General features: G+C 36.2%; 1 protein-coding gene across 5 annotated transcripts in view; it reads right to left on the reverse strand.

Annotated features, from left to right (window-relative positions):
• Nucleotides 1–673: 673 nt before the first annotated feature.
• Nucleotides 674–25,748, reverse strand: part of LOC138814044 (ubiquitin carboxyl-terminal hydrolase isozyme L3) — a 46,311-nt gene continuing 21,236 nt past the window's right edge. For 2 of the 5 annotated variants that reach the window (XM_070002811.1, XM_070002810.1), the window contains 4 exons: nt 10,066–10,257; nt 4,393–4,468; nt 2,458–2,516; nt 674–890 (listed from right to left, as the gene is read on the reverse strand). In XM_070002811.1, the coding sequence (XP_069858912.1) occupies nt 807–890; nt 2,458–2,516; nt 4,393–4,468; nt 10,066–10,257 (411 nt within the window). In that variant the 3' untranslated portion in view covers nt 674–806. Of the gene's footprint in view, nt 891–2,457; nt 2,517–4,392; nt 4,469–10,065; nt 10,258–18,654; nt 18,760–25,748 lie in introns of all 5 variants that reach the window. The other 3 variants (XM_070002814.1, XM_070002813.1, XM_070002812.1) reach the window with 2 other exon arrangements.

Raw genomic sequence — 25,748 nt, forward strand, 5'->3', positions numbered from 1 at the left:
AACAAACAAACAAAAGAACAAAAACAAAGAAAACAAAAAACCTTGAAATAAATCCAAATGCCTCTTCCTTTTATTAAGCACCTCCTCTTTCTACTCTAACTGCTTTCTAAACTCTAGTCACTCAAACCTTTCTATCAGGTCTTATAATACTGAAAGAGTCTTCTGCCTCACAGAATGCATTAGTTATTCTCTCTGCTTTTGCCCACAACTTTTATGGTTTGCTACTTGTTTTTGGCATTCCAGTCTCAATTTGAGAGTCAACTCTTCACAGAGCTTTAGTGACAAGAGCTAAAGCTATCTATACAGTCACTATAAGAAAAAGTCTACTTCAATCCTCTGACTAACATCTATTATAGCACATGTTCATTATTTCTTGTTAAAGAATGTGAATTCAGTGACTATGTTGACTATGGTGTTCCTAGTTGTAAGTAACTCTTACAACTAAAACAGCATCCATCTTGTGACAGGTAGATGTTCTACAAATGCTTTCTGAATGTCAGAACATATATGACATGATATACATTCATACTATGCAGATGGAAATTGTGCCATCTCTCGTGAAATCTAAAACAAAAAAATTAAGAACCCTATTGCTAGTCATCAAACAAGATGAATTCTTAAAGAATTGCACCTTTAACTTGGCAGCAAAAATAACATAAAACACAAGTTAATACAAAGTTTAATTCACATAAAGTTTAATCAGTCAAGTTAGTGAAAATATCAAAAATTTTGAGTTAGTGTATGGCAGCGGGAATTTAACTTCTGTTGCAAATAATACAGTATTTGGTGTTTCCATTATCGTCTGGCTATGCTGCAGAAAGAGCAATTGCATTAAACCTTAGTTCATCAGGGTCACGCTCCATGAACTTCTTGCAAACTTCAATGGCATCCTATGGGGAAAAAGTATAGTTCAAAAACATGTTTTACTAACAAATGATAATCATATCATATTTTTTTAGTTCACACTAAGTTTTACACTCCTTTTCCAAATGAAAAGCTGAATATTTTTAAAAGAATTTGAATAGTTGGTGGCTTAATTTGTTTAGCACAAAAGTATAAGATGTAGTAAGTATTCTTTCTTAAAATTTTAACTTGATATATATCTTATTCATTATAAGGTACATAACTTCACAATATCTCAACATCTCTAAAATTAGGATCAACAAGAAAATGTAGTATATATACACAATGGAATTTTACTCATTAGAAAGAATGATATTGTACAATTCATAAGGAAATGGAAAGACTTGGAGAAAATTATATTAAGTGAAGAGAAACCAAGACTGCAGTTTCCTTCATTTGTGTTAGATAGAATGTACCTATGAATCTAGAAGTAAACAGTTTGGGTGGTATGCAAGTGATTACAAATGAATTAACATATAATAAAGTCTATGGAGAGCTCAATTGGTACAATTTTTTTCTTTTTTTTCTTTTTGGTACAATTTTTTAGAAGACTAGGTCAAAGCCCAATAAAATCAGCACCAAGAAATGGGTATGTTCATGAGGGGATAGGGTAAGTCAAGGGGAGAGGGGTAGAAAAATGAAGAGGGGAAGAGTAGAAAATGCACTCAAGAAATCACTGTAGTAAACTTGGAGCTGGTGGTTCACATATAATCCTAGTTACCCAGGAGGCTGAGATCTAAGGATCACTTTTCAAAGCCAGCATAGGCTAATCTCCAATTAACCAGCAAAAAGCCAAAAGTGGAGCTGTGGCTCAAGTGTCAGAGTACTAACCTTGAGCAAAAAAAGCTCAGGGACAGCACCCAGGCCCTGAGTTCAAGCGCCAGTATCAGCCCAAAGAATGATTGTATATACTACCAATCTAAGAAAAATAAGGAAAGAGGTGGGTCAAAGGGAGTGACAATATTGAAGGGGATGACACTGATCGAGATGCGTTGTATTGGGAATGTTGCTTAATATTAGAGTGCTTGCCTCCCGTGCATGAAGTCCTGAATTCGATTCCTCAGTACGACATACACAGAAAAAGCCAGAAGTGGTACTGTGGCTCAAGTGGTAGAGAGCTAGTCTTGAGCAAAAGAAGCTCAAGGCAGCACCCAAGCCCAGAGTTCAAGACCCAGGACTGGCAAAAAAAAAAAAAAAAAAGATGCATTGTATTGATAAACTGTTTTGTTAAATGACTTTTTAAAGATAATAAAAAGTAAAATTACGAACAAGATACAACTGATATCTGGCATTTAATGAAATCTATGGGACATAATAAACTCAATACTGTTTTTGTCTTTTTCAAATGTGACATTTGTTCAAACAAAGAACTCTAGAAATATTTCATTTTTAATACTAGTTTCAATTTTTGTTTGGGGATTTTTTTTAAAAGATCAAGGACAAAGAAACATCTGAATACAGAGGAAATGTTATACAAAAAATCCCTAGAGATGTTTCACAGAGGGTAAAGACTATCAATAACACTTTAAATAGGCCAAAAAGTTTTATTGTTACCTCTAATAACGTTTCATCACTAGTTTTCCCATGGTTAATTGGAAATGGTTTCCGCCCATCTGTGGAAAATAGACACGGTTGAACACTTAGCAGTTTTTACAGAATAATGTGCTATACCTTTCATTTTTCTTTACCAATAGTGAGGATATATTATTTAAAACATGTTGTAAATGTGTTATCTATGTGTTACTTTCATGTTTGAAAGCTGAAATCATCATGAATAGAATTTATTGTAAATAAATATTAGCTTTAATTTCCTGCAAATATGAAAAATTAGCAACCATTACAGAAATCAGTATAGAGGTTTTTGGTTTTGTTTTTTGTTTTTGGTCATTCGTGGGGCTTGAATTCAGGGCCTGAGCAATGTCCCTGAGCTTTTTTTTTTTTTCTCTCTCTCTCTCAAGGCTAGTGCTCTACCAGTTTGAGCCATAGGTCCACTTCCAGTTTCTAGTGGTTAATTGGAGATGAGCTGGCTTCCAACCACAATTCTCAGATCTCAGCCTCCTGAGTGGCTAGGATTATAGGTATGAGCTACTTACTAGTACTCAGCTGAAGGTTTCTTAAGAAACTAAAAGTAGCTGGTGGTGATTGCTCCTACTTGTAAACTAGCTACTCGGGAGGCTGAGATCCACAGAATTTTGGTTGAAAGCCAGCAAGTGTAGAAAAGTTCACCAGATTCTATCTCCAAAGTAAGCTGCACAAAATCTGGCTGGAAATATGGCTCAAAAGAAGAGCACCAAGCAATTATGAGGCTTTGAGTTCAAATCCTAGAACTGAGAAAAACAAAAACAAAAAAACTAAAACTAGATGTACCTTAGGATCCTGATTTATATATATATACATATATATATATATATATGTATATATATATATACATATATATATATGTATATATATATATATACACATATATATATATATATGTATATATACACACACATATATATATATATATAAAACCTCTCGGGTCCATATCTGAAGAAGTACAAATGAATACACAAGAGAGAAACCTGCATAATTGACCTATATACCCAATGGGTAAAAGAAATAAGACACATGGGGCTGGGAAGGTAACACAGTGGTAGAGTGCTTCCCTTGTATGCATGAGGCCCTGGGTTCGATTCCTCAACACCACATAAGCAGAAAAAGCCAGAAGTGGGGCTGTGGCTCAAGTGGTAGAGCACTAGCCTTGAGCTGAAGAGCTGAGGGACAGCACCCAGACCCAGAGTTCAGGCCCCATCACACACACACACACACACACACACACACACACACACACACACACACACACACACACACACACACACACACACACACACACACACACACACACACACACACACACACACACACACACACACACACGAAATATGGCACATAGATGTTTTACTCAGCTATAAAGAAAAATGAAATTATGACATTTGCCAAAAAAGTGGTTGGAACTAGTACAATCCTATTGAGCAAGATAAGCCAAGCTCAAACCCCCCCCCCCAAATATACATATTTTGCTCATTTGTGGAATTTTCGCATGAATTGTAAGATGGTTAAACATCAAAAAATTCTTTTTACAGGGGCTGGGAAGTTGGCTCAGTGGTAGAGTGCTTGCTTTGCATGCATAAGGCCCTGGGTTCAATTCCTCAGCACCACATTAGCAGAAAAAGCCAGACGTGGCACTGTGGCTCAAGTGGTAGAGTGCTAGCCTTGAACTGAAGAGCTGAGGGACAGCGCCCAGGTCCAGAGTTGAGGCCCCACAACCGACAAAAAGAAAAAAAAAATCTTTTTACAGTAAAAAATATTAAGAAGAAAACTGACCTTAAGTCAACCTAATTTTTCAATTAATCAACTGTAAATAAACAATAAATATCAATTATTTTTTTACAGTAGAGATTTAGCATTTAGCATTTCTCTCCCCAGGAAAATTAAAACAGTTCTTACCTAATTCATAGAGATGCCCATCTACATGAACTAATGCAATAAAATGAAGATCTACTTTCTCATCTAGGCTTGGTGCCTGAAATAGGAGGGGAAAACACATATTATATATTTTAGTAGTCAATCAAGTACACAGAAACATGTACAAATAATATCAATTATGTAAGAGAACATTCATCCAATATAATTTAAGGCTTATTACAAGGATATGCTGGAGAGTATGTGGCCTGTTTTGACAATGTGTTTGTCTATCAGCACAGAAAACAATAATTAAGGTATGTCTTTCTCAGTCCCAACTGATGTAAAGACAAAGACTTTTTCACTTTACAAATTCCACTGCTAGCACTGTATGTACATTCTTGCTAAATGAAATAAATAAATGTACAATCAGATTTGTGTAATTTTTTAAATATTCAAAAGAATAAAGTTAAAACACTTTTAGTAATTCCAATATTAAAGAATCTAGAAACTCTTTTTAAGTTAAAAATTTAAGGTATTAAAACGTTCCCTTAATGACCTGACCTTAATAATCTTATATTTACAATAAGGCACTATGAATAGTCATGGAATAAAATAATTGTTTTACTCACTCTAGATTTAAAGGGCTTAACAATAAATAAATGAGAGAATAAGCTCTGATGATTAAAATGGAGAAAAAAAATTTAGAACAAACTGAAGGACATGTCCTTTAAATCTATCACTTTTCTCACCCTTTCTTTGACTCTCAAAGTGACTAATTTGAAATTTAAAACATATCTATGTTTTCTCAGCTTATCAAATTCAATTGGCATGGGCAATATTTACATTTTTTAAACATCCAAATAAGTTGTACAAAATCAATACACTAACTTATACTTTATAATGTGCAGTAATTACATTGCTAACTATAATATATGTTAGCTAATCATCAAATCTAATTGGTCTGAATGAAATACACTCATTGTTAAATGGAAGTAGACACAATATTTTTTGTTAAGTCCTGGAGCTTGAACTCAGGGCCTGGGCACTATCCCTGAGCTTTTCTGCTCAAGGCTAGTGTTACCACTTGAGCCACCAATCTATTTCTGGCTTCTGGTGATTAATGGGACATTAGAGTCTCACAGATTTTCCTGCCTGGGCTGCCTTTGAACTGCAATCCACAGATATCAGCCTTTTGAGTAGGAAGGATTCCAGGCCAGGGCCTGGCATTGGGCCTATAACATGCTTTTAGTAAAGTAGTGTCTTAACTAAAAAAAAAAAAAAAAAAAAATCGATTTTCACTTTTAAGTAATTACACATTTCCAATTGTTGTAAATTAAAAGGTATATTTTGTAAGATTTACAGAATGGTTCTAAAGTATTTGCCGATACAGTGCCTCACCCAGTATCATTGGTCTTCTGAGATTTCCCTCAAATTATTAATGGAAAAAAAATCCACATAAACTGGTATGGCAAACTAGCTCTTCCTACCTATATTCTAACTAAAGAATTCCATAGTTAGGAGGAATCAAGGTTATCAGGTTTAACCACTGATTTAGTACTCCATAGCTCCTCATGTTATAGCTCCTCACATGACAAGGGCGTTGCCATGAAGTTTGTCGCAATCCATTTCTCATAATGAGACTAAAATATGCCTCCTTGTGCTTTCTATCTATCGGCTAGGACAAAAGCCTAATCCTTTTTTTTTTTCCTGGCAATCCTGGGACTTGAACTCAGGGCCTAACCACTGTCTTCTGACCTTTTTGCTCAAGGCTAGTGCTTTACCATTTGAGCCACAGCACCACTTAAGGCTTTTTCTGTGTATGTGGTACTGAGGAATCGAACCCAGGGTTTCATGCATGCTAGCAAGCACTCTTCCATTAAGCTACATTCCCAGCCCCTAATCCTTCTTAAATACAGTATTTCTTAAAATACATAAAGTTGTGATAATAGGGTTCTTTACTTTTTTATATCCAACAACGTTAGTGATTATTCACCTCAATCATTATTTTACTGGTGACTAAAAGAGAATCCAGTATTTCTTTTTTTTCCCAATTTGTGTATGTGTATGTGTGTGTGTGTGCGCACACGCATACACGCGTACACTGGTACTGGGACTTGAACTCAGGGCCTTATGCTCTCTTTGCTCACAGTTGGCAATCTACACTTGAGCCTCATCTCCAGTCAGGCATTTTCTCGTTAATTGAATGTAAGATGCTTCTGGATTTGTCTGCTTGATCCTTGTATCTTAGCGTCTAAAGTAGCTACGATTATAGGCAAGAGCCACCAGTGGCCAGACAGAAATTCAATTTTTCAAGGCTGACTCTAAAGCAATTCTACAAATTACAAATATAATTCTAAAAGAGAAATGCTGGAAATAATTTTGTACTTAAGCCTTGTGTTGGAGGCTGAGATCTATGGATTAAGGTTTGAAGCTAGTCGCTTCAAATCCAAATTTTTCTCCAACTAACCAGAAATAAAGCTGGAACCAGAAGAAGTGAGGCACAAGTAGAAGAGTACTAACCTTGAGCAAAAAAGCTAAGCAAGATCATGAGGCCCTGAGTTCAAGCCCCATACCGGCACTGACATGCGTGTGCGAGTGCACACATGCACACACACAACAAAACAGGTATTTTGAACTTAACTGGGACATACTCTTGTTTTATTTATTTTAACATGACTTTCCAAAAGTATTTCAAGCTATTGCTATTAACATCTTAGGAAGTATGCATCACATGCTTCTATTTTTCATATTTTGCCTGCAAAGTACCATTATGCTACAGGTAAAAGTAAGTACAATTGGAGTCAGAAACTCAGTATGTACCCAACCTGAGAGCCTTGGGCTTCTTGTCTACCTTGTCTTGATGTTTAAATGAGATCTTTGAAGGTACTTTGTAAATTGTTAAGTATTATAGAAGCCTGTATATTATTTCAGTATTAATACTACATTTTCACAGTTATGCAACTACTAAATCGAGTGAACCAAATTTGAATGTCATTGTACCTTTCATCCAAATGTGTATACTAAAAAGACAAATCTGAAGTTTGGTGTAGGGGGGCACGCCTGAAATCCAAGCACTTGGAAGGTTGAGGGAGGAAGATTGTAAATTCCAGGCCAGCCTGGGCTATATAGCAATACCCTGTCTCAAAACAAACAGAAACAGAAACAAAAAACAAAATACAAGTCTCTAAAAAGGTATGAAAGGCTTCAAAGTATCATAAAAGTAAAGATTATAAATTTTAAACTACCTATAAAACCTCAATGTCTGTATCATGATTCTTGGTCTTTGGTCAAATTCAAATGATTTCTAGACTGCAATTACTCATCAACTCAAAGATTATTCTAGTAAAGGTCATTCTCACCCTAGAGAGATTTTTAGTTTATTGAAAGTGTATTTCTTTCCTAATAAACGAATCTCTTTCCTAATAAACTGCCACTTTCTTTCCACTAAAAAAAGAATAACAAGCTAATTCCAGCAAGTGTTTTATTCCAGAAAGTGACCAATAATAGAAAAGAAAAAAAACCAGGCTACACATTGCTATATTTTTGTTTAGATTTTTAAAACTATAGTTTAAATTTCCTAGCAAGAGTATATTAGTTATCTCAAAGAATAAAAAGAGATGCAACAATGCAAATAGACAGACATTACAGGCCAAATATACATTTCACACCTTAAAAATGCAATTAAATTTAATATAGTTATATGGTACTTAGTATAACAGACACTATTTTAAGTACTTTATATGTAGTGGCCAATATATGATCATAAAGTAGTTAATATGATCATATCCACTTTACTTTAAAAGATTAAAAAACTCAGCCAGAAGCATTAAGTAATATATTCTGATTTACAAAGAACAAGTAACAGAATTTGGTATAAAACTCATACAATATGGCTCTAAAATCATAACACTAGCCACTTATGAAAATACTTATGAAGCTTAAGAGCAATGGACTTAATATCAAGCAATGATCAGCACTACATATAAACATAAAGCTGAAAATGTCAAAAGTTATGATATGCTCAGTTATATTCTGAATTTTTTCAGTACAAAATAAATTACTCATATTTAGAATTAAATCAATTTCCCCCTAATCAGAATTGGCAAAATTAGAATCTCCTTTATTCACTGAATTCACCTTGTATCTCTCACTGTCAAACACTATATAGTACAGTAGAGAGGCAACAAATATCAAATGGAGGATGAATTAAAATGGCAAATGAATGATATAACCCATATAGAGGACAATGAATAGAGAGGGACACCATTCTGTTGATACCCAGTGTAAGTAGAATGATATTTATAGGTCATAATAATATTGTGGAAACAAATGTTTAAGGAAAAATGTCCATTCTACATCATAATCTGAGTACAGTCCTAAGAAGCTATATAAGGTAGAGAAAATGTTTAACATCACCTTTTCTTTCAATACTAGGTTTGAACTCAAGGCCTCATGCTTACGAGAGGCATTCTACTGCTGAGCCATACCTAGTTCTTTTGAGTGCTGGTCATTCTTGGGTCTCACTTCCTGCTCAGGTACCTGCCTAGACTGAGGATCTGCCTATTTTAGGCTTCCCTGTTGTAGCTATAATTGACAGGTGTATTCCACTGCACCCAGCTCTCTGTTGAGAAGGATGGGGGAGGGGAACAGGTACTGAAAACTTTTCTGGCTCAGGCTGGCCTCAAGTAGGTATGAGCCATTACTGCCTGGTGATTTTTATTTTTAGGTGCTAAAATATATGAGTAATCAGTCATCCTTTGGCTTCAAAACTCATATGCTTTGTAGAAATATCAAGTTTCTTATAAATGCATGGCACACATCAATGCTTTCAGTCAGTAATACTACATTTCTAGGTGGGCTCCACCAAACTACAGTCATTGCCCTTAACAGTCTAAAACATGGGAAAGACAAAACTTATAGTTATTTGTTCTGCAGTTTATTTCAATTATGAGAATTATTAGAATTCAATCATTAACCAGAACATTTAAGATAATTAGCAAGATTATTTTTTAAAAGCCAGTGTACTTTTTAATAGTCTGTAAACATTTTTAGCCTCTGAAAGAGAAATTATAGTATTTGTGGGAAGCCTATATCAATACCCAAGGAAAAAAATCCTCACCTCCTACTAGAAAGAGATCTTTAGAAACTGAATAGGCAGGGAAGATTGGATCAAGATTAAACCAAGCACCTGAGCCACCTCAGGGAATAAAATGGCTTAGAAGAAACACCCTACCCCCTGAAGGATTTAGATTAAGGATAGTATAAGAAAAGTGACCCCAGAGCACAGCAAGAAACTAGACCTGCTCAGAAATATAATAATAACAAAAATTAAGTCACAGATGGCAGAAGGTACACAGCATTTGTTGACCCAAGGCAAAATGAAATCAGAAAGCCAAAGAGTAAGAAAACACACATTCACTTTAAAAACAGACAGAAACAGAAACATTATCATGAATGTTGGTCCGAATCAACAAGCAGGTGCCCTTATGTTTGCAGGAAATGGAGTGGAAAGATGGATGTTCACCAAGGCATTGGCAAAAGTCAAGGAAGACTGCAAAGCATAGAGATTATGTTTGCAATCTTACTGGTGGAGAAAAAGCTAATGGACTAGTGAACCAAGAGAAAAGCACGTTGAAGACTGAAGACATTTAAAGGGGTGGGGGAAAGGCCTGCCCTCGTCACTGGAAGAAGAGATGGAAGATTGACTACACTTACAACAGAATGGAGACCCAAAGATGGTAGGCGTAAGAAGGGTCGCCAGCGACGAAGACGGAGAGATGGACTGGTAGCCTTTGCAGGGCCTACATGGTTACGTTTGACCCAGGGCAGGGATGCATGGTGACACAATGATGAGGCCTTCGTTCTGCAGTGGCTAGAATGAGGCTGTGATGAGGATGGCGAGGAGGACTACATAATTAAAAGAGAGAATATTTTACTTAGACCACGTTACTGGGTGATCATTTATTCTTAAAAGCAACGTATGGTCTAGCACTTTTTAAAAAATAACCATAATCTAGTAAAGGATCATAGATAGATATTTTTTAATGGGTAAGGTGGAAATATATACCCCAGTAGGAGGTTATATGTCACAGCTTCTGTAGGTGCATATCTGAGTATTTACATATCCTCATTTGTATATCACAGCTCATGGAACAGAATGTTTTAAAAGCCACTACAATGGTATTACATAAAATTGTTTTCCAAAATGTAACACATACACAAAAACCATGTAACATACACAAAACACAAAGAATTGAGTGGAAAGAAAATCATAGGGTTTTAGACATTGGTACAAAGAATTCCTTAGAAGGTATAATTTCTAAAAGGAAAAAAAAAACACTTTAAAATATACAATTAACAAGAATGAAATGAATCCCTCTGAAGATGATGACCTTAATATATCATTTTCTTACTTAGGCTGACAAGTTCCACGGAAGACATGATAGCCGAGTAACTATCTTTTAGAAAGCAACAGTGTTAAAATGTGTAATATTATTCCATGTCAGGTACTCTTTTAAGCACTTTATAAATATATTCATTCATTTCATCTCACAGAAACCCATGAGATAAATAGGTACATGTATGTTCCCACTTCACAAATGAGGGCTGAGAGCACAAATTAGGCTAAACGACACCACCAGCCAATGATAGGGCTAGGACTGAATCTCAAGAAATCAGGTTCTAGCGGCTGAAGATCCTATTACTCTGGTGTAAAGTTTATATGATCAAGAGAAAGTTGCTTTATTTTTTTCAGTACTGAGAATCAAAGCCAGGGCCTTGTACATACTAGTTAGGTATTCTACCATTGAGTAACCTCTTCACATCCCTCTGTTCTTATCCCTCTGATTTTATTTTCAGACAGTGTCTTGCTATATTACCCATGTGGCCTTAAATCACAATCTTGATCTTTGCCTCCCAAATAGCCAGATTACTGCCATGTGCACCATGCTTTGCCCATTTCTTTTCTTTTACCTGGGTAATGTATGTATAGCATGGCCCTCTACCTCTAAGGACAGTCATCTCTGAACCGATGGGGGAATGTTTCCATGAGCCCTGCGGTGCCAAAATCTATGAATGTTCAAGTTCCTTACATAAATGTTCAATTTCCTTACACATCCTTCAGTATGCTGTAAGTTGCTTATACTCTAGATTACTTACAAGAAAAAAATATACTCGTTCAGTACACACTGTGTATGTGTGTACACATGTGCACGTGCACACAATTGCACCAGTCCTGGGACTTGACCTCAGGGCCTGGGTACTGTCCCTGAGCTTTTTTTTTTCTTTTTCCTGCTTGAACAATAGCTCCTCTTCTGGCTTGTTAGTGTTAATTGGAGATAAGAGTCTCAAGGATATTCCTGCATGGGCTGGCTTCAAATCTTGAGTAGCTAGAGTTAAACCAGTAAGTAAGTACCAGTGCCCAACTTCAGACACATTTTAAAAGATTTCTTTTTGTTGGGTCTACAGATGCAGAACCGATGGACTTCAAGAGCAAACCCAACTACAGTTAATTCCTAATGCTTAGGAAACTCTCTTACAAGAAAGAGCAACGCAATTACAACCTTCCCAAAATGTTTTTGGTTTTGTTTTGTTTCCTTCAGTGCTTAGGGCCAAGCTCAGGACTTCATGCCTTGAGTTATCATCTGTCCTGGTGAACATTCATGCGCATCATAAATATCAAAAGAGGTAAGTTACTTGACAAGGATGTCCAGTTTCTTTATCTTTATGAGTTTTCTGTCTAGTGATAACTGGGAGGAGGGTTCTATTCTTCCTGTAAAAATGTGGCATTGTCTACTTGTCCCTTCAGTTCTATCAGTTGTTTGCATGTAAAGGATTTTTAGCTGCTTATACTTGCCCTATCAATTTGTTACTTTTCCATCTATTCTTTGTTCCTTTGCCTGACTTCACGCACACGCGTGCACACACACACACACACACACACACACACACACACACACACACACTCACGCACATGCACGCACGCGCCAGTGTTAGGGCTTGAACTCAGGACCTGGCACTGTCTCTTAGCTTTTTTGCAAGGATGGTGCTTTATCACTTGAACCATACCCCCACTTCTAGCTTTTTTTGTAGTTTAATTGGAGATAAGAGTCTCATGAATTTAGCCTAGGTTGGCTTCAAATCGTGATCGTCATATCTGTCTTGTATAGACATGAATCACCAGAACTTGGTTGTGTGGATTATTTTTATGCTTCCATTCATTTTTACTATGAGTGCATTGCTTATAACTTTTAGCTTTTCTAGTAATTGCCATGGATTTATACTTCTGTTACAGTGCACTTTCAAATAACATTACACCAGTTTACATGTAGTGTTAGAACTTCATAATACTATTACCAGTTTCTTCCTCCCTTTCTTCATGCTATCATCATTTTTACGTACACCATAAATTTACAATATGGGGTTACTACTTTTATTTAGACAATTACCTTTGAGAGCAATTAAAGTTAAGAGTAAAATGTATTTTACATTTACCTTCACTGGCTCCATTTGCATTACTTCCCAATTCTTTGTGCGGATCCAAGTTTCTTTCTGCTATTGTCTTGCTTCTGCACAGAGAAATTCCTTTTCATTTCTTATGGTGCTGGTAAGCTGGTCATGAGTTCTCAGTTTGGGGTTATCTTAATTTGTCTTTTTTGCTTTTGGTAGTACTGGGATTTGAACTCAGGGCCTACGTATGCTAGACAGGCACTCTACCACTTGAGCCACCTCCCCAGCTTTTTATGTTTTTTTAAAAAAATATAATCTTGTGTTTATGTCCAGGCCAGGCTGGACCACAATCCTCCTATTTACACTTCTGTGTAGTATGGATGACAGGAATGCACCACCACACCCAGCTTTTATTAGCTGATTTGGGGTCTTGTACATATTTTGCCTGAGCTGACCTAAAACTGGGATCCTCCGAATCTTTACCTAAGTAGCAAGAATTTTTGGCATGAGCTACCACACCCTGCTCTTCTTCATTTTTGAAAGATGTATTTTGTTCAACTGGAGTCTTTCATCATCCTGCATAATTTTTTTTTTTGGGTCCGGTCGTGGGGCATGAACTCTGGGCCTGGGCGCTGTCCCTCAGCTCTTCAGCTCAAAGCTAGCGCTCTACCACTTGAACCACAGCGCCACTTCCGGCTTTTTTCTTTTTGCTTATGTGGTGTTGAGGAATCAAACCCAGGGCCTCATGCATGCAAGGCAAGCGCTCTACCACTGAGCCACCTTCCCAGCCCCATCCTGCATAATTTTTATAAGTCCAATTTATTAGCTTTATTGATCTGTATCTTCTATGTCTGCCTCCTCTTTCGACCTTGAGCGTTTTCTATTTAATTTCTAGGAGTGTGAATAGTATGTGTTTTATGGTACACGCTTGTGTGTGCATGTGTATGTTTAATACCAGGACTATCTATTCTGCCTATATTTCTAAAGTTATTCTCCAAAGTTGTGATTTGATGTCTTTATTTTTAGAAAAAGAGCTGGTCATTAATTCCTTAAATGATTTTTTCTGTCCAAAGGCCCTTTCCATACTTTCCTTGTCACCTCTCTCCCTTTCTCTTGTTCTGGGATTCTACTTTCATGTATTAGATCACTCAAAATTGCCCACAATTCTTGGATGTTCTGTTTGTGTTTTGTTTTTTCATTTTTTTCTTTTCTACTACTTTTCTTCTTTCAGAGATATGTTTGGTTATTTCTAGTCATCTATTAGCATATTTACTGATGCTTTTAATCAATTTTGTTGAAGCATTTTCATCTCTGATACTGTTTCTCCTTACTAGCATTTGCATTAAATACTTTCTTAATTTCCAGCTATGATATTCCCCATCTATTGGTATATTGTCCTTTTCAAAGTTTAACCATTAACATAGTTGTTTTTAATTCCCTATCTAATAGTTCTAATATCTGCATTCTACCTATAATTTACTCTATTAATTGCTTTGTTTCTTGACAGTATGTTGATATTTTGTTTTTGCTTTGTAATTTTGGGCTATAAGCCAGATACTTTGTATAGGTGCACAGAGACTGAAATAAATAAATTCATGTCTAGGTATGGTGATATTTGATTTTCTGCTAGGACTTCAGTATGTGGGAAGAAGTCAATCTATTCAGGAATTGAGCTGTTTGGCTTTTACTGTTGTTATATTTTCTCCACCCTATTGCTGGCTTAAAATTCATACAGCATTCACTTTGTGCTTAGGGCAGGATGGACTGTTAAACTTTCTATGTTCTTGTTCCATGAACAGTTTTAGAGCTCTGCTCAGAGCCCTTAACTCAGAGAAGGTTTTTCTCCATGATACAGATTCATTTCCACACTTCTGCTACTTGTTTCAGGTAATTTCTAATCTATTTGTGGGGATATGGAAACATTTGGTTTTCTGGTTCCGCCTTGGTAGGTCCTATGTCCTTGATCCTATGCCACTTCAGTTGTAAAGGGATTTTTCATAGAAAGATCACAAGAAAGCAGATTACTTCTCCAGGTTATTGTTGTTGCAGAGTCTTAAGCTTGGTCTACAGGAGAAAAGAATCCATGCTTGGGGGCATTCCTACAGTGACTGCTCCTCTCCTCTTCTAACCCCTTCATCTTATAACTCTCTTTCTTTGTAGCTCTTCCTTCCTTCCTTTTTTCTTCCCTTCCTCCCTCCCTTCTTCTGCCAGTCCTGAGGCTTCAATTCAGGGTCTGGGCACTGTAAAACTAGTGCTCTTTCCCATGAGTCACAACTCCACTTTTGGTGGTTAATTGGAAATAAAGAGTCTCACAGACTTTCCTGCCCCGGGCTGGCTCCAAACCACAATCCTCAGATCTCATCCTCCTTAGTAGCTAGGACTATAGGCACCGCCACTGGCACCTGGCCTTATAGCTCTTCCATGCTTTGTCCTCAGTAATCTCATGAGTACCTAATATAGTCTGTGAGTATGATATCTCCCTTCCCAGCTGCTGGCAGGAATTTTATAGTCTCATGACAGCCTATAACAATTGATCTTCCACAAATTGTTAAAATTTGTGGCTATTTCTTTTATAAAACATGATTATGCCGGGTGTTGGTAGCTCACGCCTGTAATCCTAGCTACTCAGGAGGCTGAGATATGAGGATCACGGCTCAAATCAGCCTGGACAAGAAAGTCCATGAGATTCTTACCTCCAATAAACCACAAGAAAACCGAAGTGGCTGTGGCTCAAGTGGTAAGAGTACCCGCCGTGAACTGAAGAGTGCAGGGACAGAGCCCAAACCCAGAGTTCAAGCACCACGACCGACCAAAAACAAAACAAAACAAAACAAGAAAAACCCGAAACATGATTATATTCTTCATGTCGTTTTCAGTAACCCATTTATTCTGGCCATCTATCTTCTTAGTAAGTTCATTTCCTCATCATTTTTCACAGTAACAAATCACTCTTTAAATAGATGTATAAAAGACATTGCACCGTAGACATTATGCTTTTAGATTGTTTCTAGTTTTCTATAATTGTAAACAATGCTCTGATGCAATGTTCACAAGTATCCTTGTATGTTCATTGGTCAGCAATGATAATACCTAATGTTCAAACTACAGATGCTATTGATCTACATAATTCTATAAATTAGAAATTATGATCATTTCCAAAGATGGTGATTTAATTTTTGTCTGTGTGATTTTAGTTATTTTTGCTCATGCTTTCCAGTGTTCGTTTCTATATCAGAGAAAACAAAATGAAAAAAAGAAAGGATGATAAGCCTACAAAACACTCCTGCTGAATGAGTTCCATCCATCCAGGGCTGTGTCTCAGTTCACATCTGGCCAGTACTCTACAATGTCAATTGTTGTATAAAATGGTATATTACTGTGACTGGTTTTTTGGTAACTGAAAGTTTAGTACTCTTTATCCAAAATGGTTGAGACCAACAGAATATGAAACAGGTGTTTCATATTCCATAGTTTTGGATTTTGGAATGTTCAGTTGGGCATCCCCTACACCATCCACATTTTGGATTTTTAAATTAGAAACACTTGACCTATTTTGAAGAACTGGACTTTTGAACAGTAAAACCTTTTATCTACTATGCCAATTGAACATCCTCAAAACCATTCAGATTTTGGATTTTCAGATTAGGAACACTCAACCTGTACTTTGAAGGGCTCTTCAACAGTAAAGCTATTATCTACTATCTTACTACTTCACTACTAGCACACTAAGCATTTGATGAATAAATACATAGAAACATTAAACATTAGATACAATCATCATAAATTTTTATTCTAGTCATATTAACTTGTACCATCTAATTCTAAATGTATTCTTGATGGGTGGGTAGGTAGGAAGGCAGATAGGCAGATAGATAATTGGATGTAACAATATATTATACATACTTTAATTCAAAAATGGTTCAATTAATATAATTCAGAAAAAAATTTCAAGTAATATTTATCTTATTTAATTGAATTAGTTAATTTTTTTAGGATGCTGAGAATTGAGTCAAAGACTTTTAAGTATTTAGAAATGACATGTCCTATACTGGAATCATGAATCTGTGGCTTTCTTATTAGAATCACAAAGATTAAAGACACATACATCAGCTTTGAAATCTTAATATTACTAGTTATGATATGATTTTTTAAATAAAATCTGATTTAAGTTAGCTTTGCTTTCAAATATGAACACTGAAATTGAATCTTGAGTTAAATATTTACTTTTCCAAGCTGTCTTTCATAATAACTACAGAAGATTATATATTCCAGTTTATTTTTTGAGACATTTAGTTATCTTAATGACAGCTAATTTTCTAGTAAGCTTTCTCATTTTCTAGTAACTCATTTTCTCAACTAAGTTTCTTAGTTTTGCTAAAGAAGTCCAAAATGAATAACAATTATTGTTTCATTCAAACTACTAAGAACACGAACATTTGTGTTCTTATCCAGAAGTTTAATACTGAGTTATGCCGCCTCTACTTGCAACAGTATAATGTGACTTCACAACTATTTTACATGTAATACACAAGCATATCTCAGAGATAATGTGCGTTTGGTTCCAGACCACTGCAATAAAATGAATACTGCAATAAAGCAAGGCATTCAAAATGTTTGGTTCTCAGTGCCTGTAAAAGTTTTGTTTAAACTATATTGCTGTCTATTAAGGATATAGTAGCATAATGACTAAAACTACAATATACACATTCTACTTAGAAATGCTTCAAGGAAGTGGCACTATGGTTCAAGTGGTAGAATGCTTGCCTCGAGCTGAAGAGCTCAGGGACAGCTTCCAGGCCCAGAGTTCAAGCCCCATACGGACCAAAAAATTTTTTTCTTTTTGCTAGGCGCCAGTGGCTCATGCCTATAATCCTAGCTACTCAGGAGGCTGAGATCTGAGCAGTGTGGCTTAAAGCCAATCCAGGTAGGAAAGTCCACGAGACTCTCATATCCAATTAACCACCAGAAAACTGGAAGTGGCACTGTGGCTCAAGTGGTACTGTTCTCACCTTGAGCTAAAGAGCTCAAGGACAGCACTCAGGCCTAGAGTTCAAACCCTATGACTGACAAAAACAAAAAACAAAAAGTTTAAGCTTGTTGCTGGGGCTCAGAACCATAATCCTAACTACTTAAGGGGATCATGGTTCAAAGTCATCCAGGGCAGACAAATTTGTGAGACTCTTTTATCTCCAACTAACCAACAAAGCTGGAGGTGTAGCTGAAGTGACAGAATGCCAGCTATGAGCAAGAAAGCCAAGCAAGAGTTGAAGGCCTAGAATTTAAGACCCTGTAGAATAGAAAAAAAGAAAAAACTCTATTGCTATAGATGTCATCTGAACTGTTGGGAAAACAGTGCTGTTGTTCAAGGCACAGTTACTGCAGACCTTCATTTTGAAAAATGCAATATTAATGAAGAGCTTTGTGATAAAGAAGGTATGCTGGGATTACTGGTGTGTGACACCATGCCCAGTAATTTCATATTTTATAAGGAAAAAAAATCTATCATACTAGGAATGGATTCTATATATAAGCAACAAAGAATAAAGTGTTCAGTGCAAATCTGAATGGTTAATTGTAGTTCATTCATATTTGAATTAAATTGTTAACGGTGGATTAGACTTAGTAGTGTATCCCTGTAATCCCAGCACTAGGAGGGCTGAGGCAGGGGGATCTTGGCTTTGAGGCCAGTGCGGGCCACACAGTGAGTTTAAAGTTGGCTTGACCTGAACAGTGAGTCTCTAGCTAAAAAATAAAACAACAAAAAAGCAACAAAAAAAAAAAAACAACCCCAAACAGTTACCTACATAACTTATTATACTTTAAACTTCACTTTTTCTTTTAGCAATTTTGATTTACCTCTACATTTGTTGCCTTCAGAGCATGGAAATAGGACTGGCGGTGTGGCTCAGCAGTAAGAGTGTTTGCCAAGCAAGCGCAAGACCCTGAGTTCAAACCCCAGTACTGCCAAAAAGAAAACAAAAACAAGCATGCTAACTTTATGACTTTGGACAAATTAGCAATTTTACTTTCCCTATTTTTGATATGGGGTAGTATCTATCTCAGGGAGTTGAAAAGACAGGACCAGGGTACATGAAGAGCTTAGCGTACCATACAATATGCTTTTACTAAATGGTAATCATCATTCGATGACAAAGGTACTTTCAAAAGGCTGTGCAAGCTTTTAAAAAGAGAATACTTGTGAGCTGATCAGAACATTAAAATTTTTTCCTTTCCTTCACCCAGAAATGATACTTAAATGTAACCAAGAAGATTCCCTGACATGGTATCATCCAGAAATTATACCCAATCTTTCCAACAAGCACAGGCCTATCTGGGATGGAGGTCTAGTATAGAACAATGTATACTACCTTCACAAGACAGAAATCGAAATAAAATACTGAAAAGAATAAAATCTGACACCTTTATTTCCAAGTGAATTTCAAATTATGACAGGACTACAATCTGTTGATAAATTATGCACTTAATCATCACATTTCCCTAAATATGGTATCCTTCCAGACATAAGAAACACCACTACGTTTAAAAAATGGCACAAGGAAAGGAAAACAATCAGGAACACCTCCAGAGTTGCTGAATTCTATGCAAGATTACAAAGATTATAAAAGATTATAAAAATGGTGTATTTGTGTTAAAGGATATATGCACATGAGAATATGTACACATACATAAAATTTAAAAGTTTAAACTGATGTGAATTTCTATAAATTTTCAATATAATATACTGGATTACAGTAAATGTAACAGATTGTATTTGAAACAAGTAAAAAGTAAAAAAATAAAACCAGGTCCATGGAGAGGATGCAAACATTTATATGTTCAAGATGACAAATTCAAAGCCAAACATGCTAGATATCAAAATATACAAAATATTATTAGATACGCCATGGAAAATTTAAATGTCGTTTCTTCATTTTGATCACCTAATAAATCAAGATGCCCACAGACTCCAAGATATTCTTGAAAAAGTTTGCCCCCTATTGGTTTAATAATTGTCTTTTCTCACTTTGGGCTATAATTCTCCATAAGAAAAGCCTTTCTTGATAGGGTGACCTATATTTCTACATGTTACATCAAATTCAAATGTATTATTAAGCTAGCCAAACTAATTTCTAGAAATGAAATGATTTCCAATATGTGAAAAGCCTCAATAAAGTTCTCATTATTGCCATGTGAAATTATTTAAAATTTTTTTATTGTCAAGGTGATGCCATGTGAAATTCTTAAATCCTGTTCTGAAAGGCTTTGATTTAAAACAAACAATAAAACCTCACTGTTTCCAAAGACCTCAGTTTCTAGATATTACTATTTTAACTACTGAAGGCATTTTTAGATATAAGAAGTGTATCTAATCAGTTCTGGAGGGGTAAATTGGTAAGTGTGATCCAAGAATTTTCTTTTTTTTGGGGGGGGGGGGCCTGGTCATGGGGCCTGAACTCTGGGCCTGGGCACTGTCCCTCAGCTCTTCAGCTCAAGGCTAGCGCTCTACCACTTGAGCCACAGTGCCACTTCCGGCTTTTTTCTTATGTGGTGCTGAGGAATCGAATCCAGGGCCTCATGCATGCAAGGCAAGCGCTCTACCACTGAGCCACCTTCCCAGCCCCCAAGAATTTTCTTTAAGATAAGAATTTACTTAATAATATCTCCATTTCTCTCATTTTAAGTAATAGACTACTTTAAACTTTTGAGATTGGAAAACAAGAAAAAGGACTGTTTTAGATGGAAGGACAGAGAAGAAATGGAGAGCAGGATAAGAGAGAATGATGAAGGATAAATACATTCAAAGCACGTTGTATACGTGTATAAAAATGTTGTAAGATCCAGGTGCCAGTGGCTCACATCTGCAATCTTAGCTACTCAGGAGGCTGAGATCTAGAGAATTGCAGCTCAAGGCTGCCTAGGCAAAAAAAAAAAAAAAAAAAAAAGTTTTGAGGTTCCATTTCTAATGTAACTGACAAAACCCCAGGCTGGAGGATTGCATGCCATCAAGTGGTAAAGCTCCAGCTGTAAGAAATCCAAGTGAGTACCAGGTCTTGAGTTCAAGACCCAGTCATACCTAAATCCATTATTTTATACCAAAAAAAAAAAGATTTAACCATTTTTAAAGAAAAGAAAAATAAAAAGAAGAGGTGAGGAGATGTAAGAAAAACAAAATATATAAAGGGAATGATGTGAAGAATCAATACTGATAATGGCATCAGAAGAATGGATGAATAATTCTAAAATTCTAAAGTTCTAAAAAGTTCTAAAGTTCTAAAATTCTCAGTTCTAAGGACAAGATAAAGTGAAGATGCCCTTAGAAATTTCCTACAATAAAGTCTTGTTAAAATAGAATGATAAAAATGGGGTATTAAATGTAGATCAAAACAAAAGATGAGGACTGGGAATGTGGCTTAGCGGTAGAGTGTTTGCCTAGCATGCATGAAGCCTGGGTTTGATTCCTCAGTACCATATAAACAGAAAAAGCCAGAAGTGGCGCTGTAGCTTAAGTGGTAGAGTGCTAGCTTTGAACAAAAGAAGCCCAGGGACAGTGCCCAGGCCCTGAGTTCAAGCCCCAGGACTGGCAAAGAAAAAAAAAAAAAAAAAGAAAGAAAGAAAAAGAAAAAAAGATCACCCAGTTACAGTTTCAATCTTTTTTATAACAAGCTGGACTTGATTTTGTTTTTGTTTTTTGCCAGTTCTGGGACTTGAACTTAAGGCCTAGGCACTGTCACATCACTCCTGGCTTTTTCTGTTTATGTGGTACTGAGGAATCAAACCTAGGGCTTCATGCATGCAAGGCAAGCACTCTACAACTAAACTATATTCCCAGCCCTGGACTTGCTTGTTTCTTTCAAAGAAAAGAAAACAAATATCTAAAGAAAGAATTTAAAAAAAAAAAAGTGATTCTTTTAATTTGGATACACAGAATGATTGCTGCTGTCTCTGCGGTTCCAATACAATACAAATAACTAAAAAGTAATTTAGAATACAAGGAAGTATAAACTGTACATATGCAGTTAATGAAGGTGAAATTTTAAACCATTTTTACTATTTAATCTATTTCCAGTGTGCATTAGAATCAAAGCCAAGTAGATTCTAATAGGTTTCCGAAAATAAAACACACTTGCCACCAATACCATTCTGTGCTGTTTGAGATGAGAAAAATATTTGCATGGATTTGCTTCGCTTTGAGATTGCTACAGAAGTAATGTACCGTGGGAAGCATAGAGTCCTCTGGGGACTGTGACTGGCTGCAGGAGATTTAACTGGTGTGCTTGAAGTTTGAATGATGCCAGTAGAGTAAACAGTTATTTATCCTATGTCTAAGTAAAAATCCAGGATTGTAAGTGTCTGACTTTCTGCAGTAATCTTGTCAAAAGACAGGAGGAGTCCCTGTATGTACTTATCTTACTGCTTCCTAATTTTTTAAAAAAATCTTTCTCTTAGAATGCTGCTCCCATTTTCCTATAACTCCCTAAACTAGCCCTCAAACAGTCTGAGCCTACAAAAGCAGAGGGTGAGAAGATATCTTCCATTTAATCTTGTGTGTGAGTTAAGCTCATTCCTTACCACATGGTGCTACTATTATTAAATAATAGTAAAATTTCTAGCTGGGCACTGGGGCTCATGCCTGTAATCCAAGCTATTTAAGGAGGCTGAGATGTGGGAATCACAGTTCCAAGCCAGCCTGAACAAAAAGCCTGTGAGACTTGTATCTCCAATTAAGTGCAAAAAAAAAAAAAAAAAAAAAAAAAAAAAAAAAAAAAGTCAGATGTGGAGCTATGGCGCTAGTAGTAGAGCACTAGCCTTAAGCAAGAAAAGTTAAGGGACGGTGTCCAGGAACTGAGTTCAAGCCCCAGGACTGGCATAAACAAACAAGAAAATGTTCTGAGATATCACTGCATGGGCATCTCTTCATCCATCACCCTGGAATCTGCTGGTCAGAACCAGCAGTCTGTGGATTTAGTTCCTATAGCAGCCTTATGATGTAGACATATTACTACTATGTCCCTTTTATAGATGAAGAGGTTGTGGCACAGAAAGGTTTAGCTTCTTACTTCAAGATCACTTGCTAAGTAATAGACAATTTGTCTAGAGTCCAATTCAGTTCCTATTTTTCCTCATCCACTACTTCCAAACAAACTTTGTTTTTTTTTCTTTGAGACAGTTTCACTGTGTAGCCTTAGGTAGTCTAGAACTTCCTATGTATTCAAGGCTGGCCTCAAATTCATGATCCTCCTGCCTCCTCTTCCTCCTGATTACTAATATTCCAGGCATGTGTCACCAAATCCAGCCAAACAATTTCAGCGAAAGTTTGGAAAGCTGATTCTGTGGCAGTTCTCCTTTGACTAGTAGTCTAAAGTGATAACAAATATCCTAACTTAGAATAAGATAAATTGTCTATAGCTCTTAATTGCTTTGACTTTCATCTCTCTTTAGTGATTAATATTTGATTTGAAAGTGCTATGATTAGGAAAATTAATGTGATTTTATAAAACAAAGCTTTCCATAAACAAGGATGTAGATCCATCTGTAAGCCCTACCAAAAAAAAACAAAAACAAAATAAAAAATACAATTGAGGGCTGGGAATGTGGCTGAGTGATGAGTGTTTGCCTAGCATGCATGAAGCCCTGGGTTCAATTCCTCAGTACCACATAAGCAGAAAAAGCTGGAAATGGTGCTGTGGCTCAAGTAATAAGAGTGCTAGCCTTGAGAAAAAAGAAGCTTCAGGGACAGTGCCCAGGCCCTGAGTTCAAACCCCAGGATTGGCAAAAATAAATAAATAAAAAATATATATGTATATACATATATATAGAGAGAGTATTTTCATGGAAAATAATTACTGATTTTAGTAATAATTACTGTAATTAGGTTTTTCATATTCAGTTAAGCAATTTACAAATTAATTTATATGTCCATTCCAATTAGGTCTGTTCAGAACAGAGTACAAAATAGTCATTGCAGCAAACGAAAAAGCAAAGGAAAAAGACAAAGAAGGCTTTCTTTCCCTGATAATTTAACTTACATGTTATTACTGCTCTTCTATTGAATGTAAAAGCAATACCTTTCAGGACAAGTTAAGAAAATGGAAAGTAACATATAAGTAGCAATTATACTATGGCATCACACCATAGCCAATCTTCTGAAATGACTACTGAATTCTAGGGTTCAGCTTATTAATTTCTCTTTTAGTCTATGAAGCTCAGCATTCAATTAGGCTCCTGCCTCCTCCATTCCCACTTAAATGTTTTGTAAATACAGTATAAATGATGTCAGAAATTACTACAATTACTATTATACTGTATTACTGTTGGCTCTTCTCCCTCAACCCACCCCTTTATCACCTACCAGACCTATCTATGGATTTACTATTGGTTCATCACTATCCTCCCTGTATAGACTTCTTATAAATCTAAAAAGTAACATAAAGCAAATATAAAACATTACAGGTATTTCTCCCAAGTCTTAAACTGCTACACAGATGACTCTATAAATTTAACATCTTTTGGGGCGGGGGGGGGGGGGGGGGGGAGGGGGGGTCGGTCGTGGGGCCAGCACCACTTCCGGTTTTCTAGTGGTTTATTGGAGATAAGAGTCTCACAGTCTTTCCTGCCTGGGCTGGCTCTGAACTGTGATCCTCAGGTCTCAGCCTCCTGAGTAGCTAGGATTACAGGCGTGAGCCACAGGTACCCGGCTAAATTTAACATCTTTTCTAAGCTAACAAAATTAATCAACATAAATTTTATGTTCCATTGTAAATTAAATAAAATTTTACTTCATAACTTAAACTCAATTTGTCAAAAATTGATTAAAACATACCATCTCTGAAGACTCTACATGACCTCTTAAAAATCCCTGACTCCTTTCATCTGCTTTAATTCTCTCTGCCATTCACATTCATTTTTCTCAATTTCTAGTAAATTAAATTAAAATGACGACCTAATGTTTATTGAATCACCATTAAACAACAGGCACTGTTCTAAGCAATTTCTTATATTAACTCATTGATCTCCATGACAATTCTGAAAAGCAGGTGGCATTACCTTGATTTTACCCTGAGGAAAGAATCTTGTTTAAGCTTGTAAGTGGTAGAGCCAATATAAAAACCTACATCGAGTGTTCTGTAATTTCAGTAAAAAAATCTTACTGAACCCTAAATATGTCCAACAGTGTGCTAAGGATGTAAAGTACACATGACAAACCAGGCCCATATCTTTATGGGCCTTACATTCTAGTAAGTAAGAAGAATAAACAAACTAAAGGGAGAAAATAATTTTATATAGGTTATTAATAGGATTTGATCATGGAAACTAAGACAAGACCTACCTAACTGTGATATAAGAAGGCTTCTCTGAAAATGAGTTTTAAGATGAGGTCTGAAAGAGAAAGCAATAATTCTACAAAGAGAAGTGGTATACCTAGAAGGCTGTGGAGTTGTAAAAAGAGCACAAAGAAGATGTTGTAGCTGAATTGTGTCCCACCTAAATTCATGTGCTGATGTCCTATTCTCCAATGTAACTGTATCCATATGCAGATAGGTTCTAAAGATGGGATACCAATCCAATAGGACTGGAGTCCTTGTGAGAGAAGGAAGTGATACCAAACTACTTTCTGTCTGCTTTCCTCCCTGTCACCTTCCACTTTCCCTGTCTGCATGCATTCAAGGAATGGCATATGAGGACTCTGAGAAAGTGGCTGTCTACAAGCCAAGAAGAGACAGACTCCTTACTAGAAACCAACCTTACTGGCACCTTTATCTTAGACACAATGGTGAGAAAACTAGTTTCTACTGTTTAATCCACCCATTGTTATAATTTATGGCAGCCTAAGCAGACTAATACAGATAAAAAAGATCTAGATGCTTTGTAGGAAGTGACAAAAACTAATTTGCTGGAAAATACCAAAACTTTTTTTTTTTTTTGGTCGTCTGGTTGTGTGGCCTGAACTC

This window comes from Dipodomys merriami, unplaced genomic scaffold, assembly GCF_024711535.1.
Source record: "Dipodomys merriami isolate MVZ:Mamm:240054 unplaced genomic scaffold, mDipMer1.0.p SCAF_6, whole genome shotgun sequence".
NCBI classification, from domain to species: Eukaryota; Metazoa; Chordata; class Mammalia; order Rodentia; family Heteromyidae; genus Dipodomys; species Dipodomys merriami.